This window comes from Chlamydotis macqueenii, chromosome 1, assembly GCF_036417535.1.
Source record: "Chlamydotis macqueenii isolate bChlMac1 chromosome 1, bChlMac1.mat, whole genome shotgun sequence".
NCBI lineage: Eukaryota > Metazoa > Chordata > Aves > Otidiformes > Otididae > Chlamydotis > Chlamydotis macqueenii.
Genome location: NC_141556.1, coordinates 83,500,930 through 83,510,952, shown reverse-complemented (window position 1 = coordinate 83,510,952; position 10,023 = coordinate 83,500,930). Strand labels below are relative to the sequence as shown.

At 40.2% G+C, this 10,023-nt stretch overlaps 1 protein-coding gene across 1 annotated transcript; it reads left to right on the top strand.

The window, feature by feature from the left end:
• Positions 1 to 991: 991 nt before the first annotated feature.
• Positions 992 to 7,926, top strand: LOC104486120 (killer cell lectin-like receptor subfamily F member 1). Its single transcript, XM_010128700.2, has 6 exons — positions 992 to 1,055; positions 3,973 to 4,071; positions 5,437 to 5,568; positions 6,153 to 6,304; positions 7,180 to 7,295; positions 7,755 to 7,926. Exons 1-6 carry the CDS (start codon positions 992 to 994, stop codon positions 7,897 to 7,899), a joined length of 708 nt encoding a protein of 235 aa, XP_010127002.2. The 3' UTR covers positions 7,900 to 7,926.
• Positions 7,927 to 10,023: the final 2,097 nt, after the last annotated feature.

The following is a 10,023-nucleotide window of genomic DNA, read 5'->3' as shown; positions in this document are numbered from 1 at the left end:
AGGCACTATATGGACACATTAAAGGTGAAGCCAGGATGTAGTCCTGACCCAAAGAAAATCTTGGTGAAACCTGGTGAATTTGACAGCAGACAGAAATCATTATAGTAATTTCAGAGAAAAAAAAACTTTCACCTTTCTACTGAGTCCTCAATTTTCAGAAAGAAATATTCCAGACTAGCACTTAAAAGATCATCAAGAACTTGCTAGAACCCCCAACTTCTTTTTTTTTTTTTTTTTTTTTTGGAAAAGACCTTGCATGGCAACTTAAAAGTAAAAACTCTTTGCTGTTACAAAAAGCCCAGGCTTGTTCTTTTGAAGTACAACAGAAACATTGCAAACTATAAGGTTTGAACAGATCTGCTTCAGTAGTTCTATGCCACACAAGTCTCCATTTAAAAGCATTAAGTTGCTCAAATCTGTGAACTCTGTGGCTCAAGTGGAGAGGTACAAAGCAGAACCAAGGATAAATACATGTATTTAAATACCCTTTCCAGCTATTTAATTAGACATATGCACGCAATCTTCTTTTGGTAAAGTGAGAGTGATTCCCAGCATTTGATAAAGAACACAGAAGTTGACACAGCTGATATTAATGTAAGATAAATGAGAAAAGTCCATCAATCCAGTGAAATGGGCTTGATGGGCTCATATCTGTTATCTGATGTGCAGCAGGGTGTGTGCATTGAAAGACTGCATTTGAGAACTGTGATAGTGCACTGGAGGAAATGCAGTGTTAGAAGTATCTGTCAGAAGGGTCTGGAGTTAGAGAAAGACGAAGTGAAAAAGAAGAGAAAAAGAGTTCACTTGTCTGTGTAGTTTATACTGTTATTTTTCATCATCCTGCTACTGCATGGCTTCAGCTAAAAGCACAAATGGTCATCTGCTGTCCCCTTCCTGTTTATCATACTCATTTGAAGCATTTCCCGTAACCTAGTTTGACATTAACAGTCAAACAGTCTTCAATAGGAAGAAGTGATAAAAAGACCTTGAGATGGAGAATGAAGAGGGTTACACAGAACTTCATTTCAAAGCAAGGAAGAAAAGGTCCAGTGCAGGTGAGCATATAAGCATTTATGGTATGCCTTCAGGCTTGATCTGTAAATAACAAATCTCCTATCTGAATTATCATAAAAACCCACAAATCTAATGAAATTTTAGTTGGTGTTACTAAAGTTACTGATGATATATGGCGGTATACAGAGAAATATGATAGTAGATAAAATGCAGTACTCCACGGGGCTTGGAATACTGGTGCTGCCAGTCCCAGTACAAAATGGAGACTAGGAGATACAGGCTTAGGAAGAAAACATGAGGCAGTAGTTGTCGGCAAGTTTGGCACTGATTAATGGCTCATTAGCCATTTAAGTTTTCTACAGGGTTTTGTTTTGTTGTTTGTTTTTTTTTTTTTGTTTTCAGGAATTACATCTAAGAAGAATTTAACAGTAATTTAAATGAAAACTGTAAGACAGTAACTTACTGTCCAGTAAGTTTTTTTGACAACTTCTGAGGATTTTGTCAAAAGCATCAGGAGCAGGAAGGGAGAAAGTACAAAGATATGTGCTGGAAGGCTTTCAAGCTCAGCCTTGCTAACCTTTATTTCTTTTAAGTGTCCTGGGGAAGAACTTCTCAGATCATATATATCAAGTTCTTAGTGCAATTAGACATTCAGTTTCCAAACAGTTAGTTAGCTATGATGATCAGTTCCTGAGAAATCCTGGCTGCACGCTTATGTAAGAACAATTTTTAATAGAAAAAAAGCAAGAGACCACTTCAGTTACTCAGTATGGCAGGATAAATTGTGTGCAATTTTATTGACATAAATGATGCTAGTTTGTCTATTATTACCACAGTTTATCTGACAGCCTGTTATCAACTGCACCATTTCAATGGTCTTTAAAATATTTGTCAAAGTGCATAAAAACATTGCTGTAATGAAGTAGATTGAATGTTTCCATTTAAAAGAAGCGCAAAGCATGTGTGGCACATATACAGAATAGTATGTGACCACAAACACACAGAGAGACAAAGCTTGGTTTAAGGTGCTCTATCTTCATCATTTGCCTGCATGATTGGGTAGCATGACCCAACAGGGCAGCAGAAAGACTTCAGGTAAGTGAGTGAAGAGGACAGTGTTAGACCATCCACTGCAAGATGAGTCTCTACTTGTAGTGAAAGGTCTGTGAGCTAGCTTTAGACCAGACACAGACTAGTCATGGTGGCATGACAGACATACGGAATAGAGAAGTGTATTCACTGGAGTGGTTAGAAGTGGTTGCAATGCCCCATTGGCATGATCTAGTGCAATATCCGTGCCTGTTCATGTAGTACAGAGGGAAGACCACAATGCAGAGCTCCCCTTCCCCCTTGCAGCCCCTGTCTTGAGAAGCTGGGCAAACACTGAGGTGTCAGCCCATGCTGCTTTGTCAGCTCTGCGGTATTGCTGCTACCAGAGCTCATCCTGGGTAGCTGAGCGCTAATCTGAGTGTTTACACAAGTCGCTGTTACTGTTTTGCCTGCAGTCTAGCCATTGTGCAAATCATGGCAGAGTTAAGATTAGACCCCAGCTATCCTAATTGCAGTTTTCATGTAAAAATCACTGCATAGTACCCAAAGGAAGAAGAAAAATGCACGTAGATGCTTAACCACAATCTGTTGCATAGCTAGCGAAAAGTACTGCATTCTGTTTACATATTTGCCATCTAAATAGGGTGGCAGTATGAAAACAGTGGGGATTAGCTGTTTGAATATTAAAGGATGACTAGTCACAGATACAGCATTTCCCAAGTAAAAATCATGGAATGGATAAATGAGGAAAAGAGATGTTTGACTTCTGTGCAAAAGGATTATAGCTAGACATGAGATATAAAGTGAAAGTGTTATTGTTATTCATGTAGCACAAAGTTCAAGTCATTTCATGATTTGAAATACAACTCCATCCATTACATTTTTGAAATAATCGTGTAGAAGCAGAGAACTTTTCAAACAGCTTTTTCACATCTGGTCTGGACAACCAGCATTTAAAATGCAATGGCTTTTAAAGGATACTTTCATGGGATACTTCCTGATCTTATTTACCAGTTAGAGAACAAGTTCTCTGCAAGGTATAGTTGGCACCCTGTATTATCTTCCAAGAATGGCCATTTCCATGAAACACAAAATTATCCTTCTGTCATTCTCTGACTTTATTCCTGAGTCCTAACTCATGGAAGGTTCGCATGTAAAATCTTTCTTCCCATGAAGTTAATTTTGGTCAAAGAGAACAATGTATTATGCCTTGCTCTTTCTAGAACATTCACAAAGTACTTCCTGAAAACACTAGTCTTGTTAGAAAACTAGGAAGAAAAATTAATATATTTTCTGCATAGCTGGGCAACTTCTAACTGTTCTCCTCCCTGCTCCAAGGAATCCTTTGAGGTATCATAGAACATCCTTATAACATAGAACAGCCTCAGTTATTTTAAAGAGCTTTGCTGTATTGCAGCCTACATTAACTATATCACTACCCCTTCGAAGAGCATGCTGACAACCTGCTGGAAAGGGTCCAGCAGAGGGCTCCTGAGATAGTTGAGGGAGCTGGAGAAGTGACACAGGAGGAGAGGCTGAGACAGGTGGCTTTGTGCAGCCTACAGAGAGACAGCCAAAGGGAATCTTACCTTTCTCTTTAATGTTTGTTAAGTGCTTGCTGTGACATCTAACAGTCTTCTTGATATCTGCAACTGACATCCCCCTGCTATGAAGAAGTAGAAACTATTCAGAAGCCACTCAAAATCTCAAATTAACTGTCAAACAGTGGAGACAGCACGAACCACCTGGTATGCAGGAGGCAACCAGAAGGGAAAAAGCAACTGTGATAAAGCACACAGCAAAGTGACAGTGATGGACATTTTGTCTGAAGGTTGTCTAGAGAAACCAAGATTTATGCCCTGAGTAGTAATTCATGCTCTGTTTGTAAAACCCTTTTATTTCTTGCAGAACTTCACTCTGATTCTTCAGGCTTGCGGTATCTTGCTGCTCTCTCAGGATTTCTGAATGTTGTATTTCTGGGAGCTGTGATCACGTTAATTCAGCAATGTAAGTGACCAAGTGAAATGTTTTGCTTTAATTGATAGTATCAATCCTTAACTTAAACAAGTTTTGCAAACAAACTGTATTGACAAGGTGACAAGACCACTTATGCATTCTACTACTGTGTTTCTGATGAAGGTGGGAGGGAGTGACCGGCATTTGGGGGCTGTAGATCTGCAGAAGGTCAGTGGCTTTCAGAGGACTGTTGCATGTTCAGGGTGTATATAGAGGGCTGGAGTTTTTCTCACTTTCCAGTCCCCCAATTGGAGAGTCCCTCTTATTCCTTTCCAAAACTGAACAATCCAGCAAGGTTTCTAGCCAACGAATCCATCCATCAATCCATCAGTTTGGACAAACTCTAGTAAAGAAACAGAACTCACTCCATGTATATAGTACAACTGGAACCCCTGCTGTGTCCTCCTTCCCTCATCCTCACAGCCAGTCTTCAGCTCCTGATGCCCAGCTTTGCTTACCTTAAGTCTCAGCTAGTCCTCCCTGGCATGTACAATCAGAATGTGAGCTGGACTTCAGGGATGGGTGAGATAGGAGGCTGGAAGATGGTATACACAGTTGAAAAAGACCTCTCTAAGCAGAAATAAAAATGTATGCCTCTTTATAAAAGTTTATAAAAGTGGCCTTTGCATTGTCCACAGAATTTGTGCATAAGCACTGAGCCTCTGCCAGCATTGATCGTGTGCATACAGAGCTTACCTAGCCAACACAAATGTGTGCCATTATCCCCAAGCATCTAAACATAGAGATCAGAGAGAAATGCTTGCAGTTGTCCTGGTCAATCAACTCAAACAAGTTTTTAGGTTTCCATCAACAAGCATCTGAATACTGATCAAGTGGTCTAATTTTAATTTCCTCCTTTAGCAAATCTTGGTCTGGTAGTCCCAATATTCAGCCTGCTTCTGGACATAAAAATCATTTTTCACATAAAAATCACTTGAGAACACAGGAGAAATTCAGAAGCACTTCTGGGTATGAGTATCCTGCAGAGTCAGCTGTTCTCCCTTTCTCTGAATACAAGTCCTGCCCTCTCACATCAACCTGAAATAAGCTCAATACAAATTTCAGGAACTGGAAAATCAAAAGCCTAACCCTGTTTTTTGAAAGACAACTGTTGCATACCATGTTGTCAAAAGTGTGATGATAACAGACTCTACACCATCTTTGTGAAGTTAGTTGGCTCATGTATTTGTTTATGATTTGGATGCTCACCTCTCCACCTACCATTTACAGGAAAGCTGGAATGACATTCTGAGTTTCCACTTAAAACTCCTATTATTATCCATGGAAAATTACTATGGGGTTTCTATCCAGTTCACTTGTGAGCTTTACACTGAAATGTTGGAGATTCTTGTCCAGGTGACTTGCTATCAAGTGATGTGTGGAAGCCCAGAAAAAATCTTTCTGAAAGTGTTAGTATCTTTGAGGAAGATCTTCATGACAACAGCTTACTGACTACATTAAAGAAAAGCTTATGCGTACATACAAATGGTAAGGAAATAAAGTCTTGCTCATAATAGCATAAATGGTTTGAAGCTCATGAAAAGTTTAATATAAACACCTGCACAAAGGAATTGACCTTCAGGTACCAGAATAAGCATGTTTCTATTGATAAAGATGTATAAAGTGAGCTATTTCAGAGTTCCACCCTTGAAAATTTTGGTTTAAGCCAAAAATAGAAACAAAGCAGTGTACTGAAGGTCTTTATTATTTCTTCATGATGCCATTGAGTTGTACTACTGTCAGTGATTTCAGCAGAGCTGGGATTTATCCATGGCTTTTACCCCAATTATTATGTAAAATATTTAGTACAATTATCTAGAGTTCTGAAATATTTGAAGGCACAGAGTGATCCCTAATCAAAGAATGACTATTCTTATTACCACTGTAAAACAGGGACAATGTGCTTTCTTAAAATGAGCTATACCATCACAATTTTTGCCTTACCCCTGGTTTAAAGCTTCTTTATTCTCATATTCAAAAGCCACAGAAAAAGCAGGAGCCAATAATAATGATATCAGTTGTAAAAAAAATTAAAAAGTTACAAAAATCCCTTCACCCCAAACTCTTCACAGACTCCAGATGTGAACTCTGCCCCGCTGGCTGGAAGCTGTATTACGGGAGATGTTATTTCTACTCAGACACTCATGACACCTGGGAGAATAGTAGAAAGTATTGCTCAGGAAAAAAATCTGAGCTCCTGATTATAGAGGATGAGACTGAAATGGTAAGCTTGTATGGCACTCTGTGGTTTAAATATTCTTTTTATTTATACCTTGTGAATCCACATATCAAAGTATAGCTTTTCATGTATTTTTAGAAGCCATTTCTAATCCAGATCGCTCTGATGACTGGCTTCTGCATGTTAAGAAACATTTGTATCAAACAGAAGACCAATAGCTTGCATTTCATTTAAATAGATGCAATGATTTGCCTAGAGATTATCTCCCACAAGAAGCAGCTGGTGTTTGAAGGATTCTTGCATGTTTTATTCCAAATCAAACCTGTTCGGAACTCAGCTGTCATAAAGGCTGTTGCCTTTCTTTACAGGATGGAACTGTTTCTCTGTACTTTGTACATTTTAAAATGTCAGTACCAGGTCTGTGGCAATAGAAAAAACAGTTACATGGACCAAACCCTAACCTGTAGCATGTCTCTTTTGAGCTCCTGATTTTCCTTAAAGGTGACCAGGTTCAGACAGTCACTTCCAGACCACTCAGGAGGGTGAGCTGGCAAAATGATCACCTCCCTTCCTTGTAGAAGGGAAAAAGAGGAGATAGCTTCAGCTCCTGTAATTTGGATCAGCCTGATCCTTTATCTAAAACATGCTAGTGGAATGGGCCTGAGGCCAGCAAGGAGCCAACGGTTAGCTCCTTGGTTGCTCCATTACCATCGTTAGCCACAGTACTGGGTGTAGATGAGAATCTGAACTAATTTCCATGTGTGTTTTTTTTCCTTCTTAATTTCTTGGAAACATTCTCTGGAATCTTTGGACATGAAAGCCTTGCTGTTTTAAAAATATTAATTACCACTTACATTACTGGTGCTGGAGTTTTATGAAGTGTCATTGTTATGACAGTTTAAAGACATACCTCTCTCTAGGATTTCTTGAATAAACTGAAGGATAAAGACATTGGCTTTGTTTGGACTGGATTAAGCTTTGATGAGGAGGAAGGAAGATGGGTATGGCTCAATGATCCCAAACATCCAGGGCACAGGTAAGTTCATTCTGGAGGGAATCTGTGCTGGTTTCCATGACATGTTCTCCACTCACTGTGTCCGGGCTGTTCAGCCATTAAACCACGAGAAAGTAGTAAGATATCAAGGGCCATACTCCAGTTAGGCAGCTTAGCCTATTCTGATTTTTCTCAGTGTTGAATTCTGATCAAACGATGCAGTTGAAATGTGAAATTCCTTGACAACTCTCTGACAAGGAACTAATTTTATTAGGAGATGCCTGTGCTGTGTAACCTTTTTACTTCCAGCTGCATAACAAGTAGGGAAACAGAAAAAGGGTGAAGCTTACTAAACTAATAGAACCTGTCTGTATGTCACAGAATCAAAAGAATGACAGCATAAAGACAAAAAAAATCTAATCTTTGTGGTTTCACTCTTTGCATATGCAAGCAATTTTTTTTCAATAGTCTTCATATCTGTGTGCTGTTTGGCTCTTGCAGTTTTACAATAAAAGGAAGGAAGAAAGAAGAAAAATGTGCTGCCTATAAGTTGACAAAAATGCATGCTGATAACTGCCACTCCCTATATAAGTGGATTTGCAAGATGAGTGCAGTGCTTCTGGGTATCGAAAATACTGTAAAGTGAAAGTGAATGGGATCTTTGAAGAAGGTTAACACCACTTTACAGTGAGTAGGGTATCTGATGTAAAATTAAGGGGAAATTGTTGTCTGGAATTGTGGTGAATCAATGCATTGTGATTCTATTTGTGATTAAAGTCTGATTTCAAGTTTGTGTGTCTCTTCAGGACGAAGGTATAAAATCTATGTGTGTTTGTGCATGCTGATGCACTGCCCCTTACAGCTATTAAAATAAGCAGCTTACTAACTTTAAGTAGCTTATAGAGTCTAAGAGTTGTGTAAACCACAGGTAAAATGAGGGGTTTTCTACCAGCCTAGCTACTAGATCATACAGCAAGCAAAAGGTTACTATTGCTACTTACTTCAGGTGAAGAGGTGATAATCAGTGCTATACACTTAGATGAGCCCGCAGATCTCATTGCTGGAGGTCCAATATGGGAAGACAGCATAGCTTGACGCAAGAGAAAGTCAAGATCCAGTGGTTTTTTTTTTTTTTTAAATTAATTTCATACATGCCATTCAGTGTTACAGAATTTGGCACTTCAAAAACCCATAACTACCTCTTCAATTTGGGTGCGAGATTTAATTGCCTGTTATGATGTCTTTGTTCTATTAGCAAGCTAGAAATGGCAAAATCATATTTATGGGGCTGAATGGCTATAAGCCTTCCTTTGGTTAGTCCACTTCACAGACACTTTTTACAAGTCAAAGATGAATGTTGCAACTGTTCTACATCTCAAGGCTACTGATCAGGACGAGGCAGCAGATCTCAGAGTGTTTGCTCTTTTCTGTCTGATCTGACCTCGAGATAACATGTACAGGTCTGAGACTAAGCTATAGTTCTTCATTGTTATGTATAACTGTAACATACTAAACCTTTGATTTTTATAGCTAAGAAAAACCAATATAATAATTAAAATGATGACTCTAGGATGTAAAGCCAAGTTCCAAACTCTTCTACTTGAGGAAGATAGCTCCGAGAAGTGCTTCCAGCAGGACTGGTACACTGCATTTTGGACTGTGGTAGCAACATGTGTTACTTGGTGATGTGCTTGGTGTGACTCCTCCCTTTGTGGCTTTTGTACCACATGTCAAACTTCAGATGTAAGAGTGGAATTCTCTAACATTTCCAGCCATTGTTGAAAATTGCTTGGCAATTCCTACAGGCATTGAGCCTAACATAGCATACAATTGCAATGGTTCCTGTGAGCTGAGTGTGGCTTCTGTAGCGATGATGTAAGTAAAAAACCAGCAGAAATTACTTTACATACAAATTTATTATCAGATCAGTTATACACAGTGACACTAGACAGTGTCAGCCTTCTAGTTTGTAGTAAACTGTTAGTCTGTTAGCTTGCTAGGTTTGTTCCTCTGCAAATTTTTACATGGTGTTTTTGTAGGGAACTAATCTTGCTGTTCTGGTTTTGTTTAGTGAGGGGGGGCCTAAGGTGGTAGCTTCTGTAGGAAACTGCTAGAAGTCGCTCCCCTTTGTTCAGTGGACTCTGCCGGGCCTAGGCCGGACCCACTGCTGGCCAAGGCTGAGCCAATTGGTAGCAGAATGTTCTATGATAATGCCTCTGTGATAAAGTATTTAAGAAGGGGAAAACAGAAAAAAAAAAAAAAGGAGAAAATGTGAAGCAGCTGAGCCGGGGCAGAGAGGGGGAGGCATGAGCCTTGTGGGCCTTGCAGGCCTCACCCTCTGGCCTCTCGCCAGGCAGCCGACTGGGCCCAACTCAGCCCAGCCTGGCTGCAAGAAGTGGAGAGGAGATGAGATGTGAATGAGATGTGAAAAGATCCTGAGAGGCGTCTGCCTGCCTGTTGTGAAGAATTTTTCTTGTGAGAGGAACGGCTGCAGATGCCAAGGTCAGTGAAGGAGTGGGAGGAGTAATGCAGCTTCTGGCCAAGATTCCCCTGCAGCCTGTGGTGATGACCATGGTGGAGCAGGTTGTCCCCCTGCAGTACATGGAGTTCCACGGAGGAGCACAGATCCACCTGCAGCCTGTGGAGGACCCCACGCCGGGGCAGGAGGAGGCCTGAAGGAGCCTGTGGCCCATGGAAGGCCTGCCCTGGGGCAGCCACCAGTCCCCACCCACTGCAGGGACTGCACCCTGTGGAAGAGATGACCCACGCC

What these genes read in the sequence shown, in the direction of transcription:
- LOC104486120 (XM_010128700.2), top strand. Translation starts at nt 992, where the DNA reads ATGGAGAATGAAGAGGGTTACACAGAACTTCATTTCAAAGCAAGGAAG. An exon ending in GAAGAAAAGGTCCAGTGCAG is followed by an intron (nt 1,056 to 3,972) that starts GTGAGCATATAA and finishes TATTTCTTGCAG; the next exon opens with AACTTCACTCTGATTCTTCA. An exon ending in GATCACGTTAATTCAGCAAT is followed by an intron (nt 4,072 to 5,436) that starts GTAAGTGACCAA and finishes ATTCTTGTCCAG; the next exon opens with GTGACTTGCTATCAAGTGAT.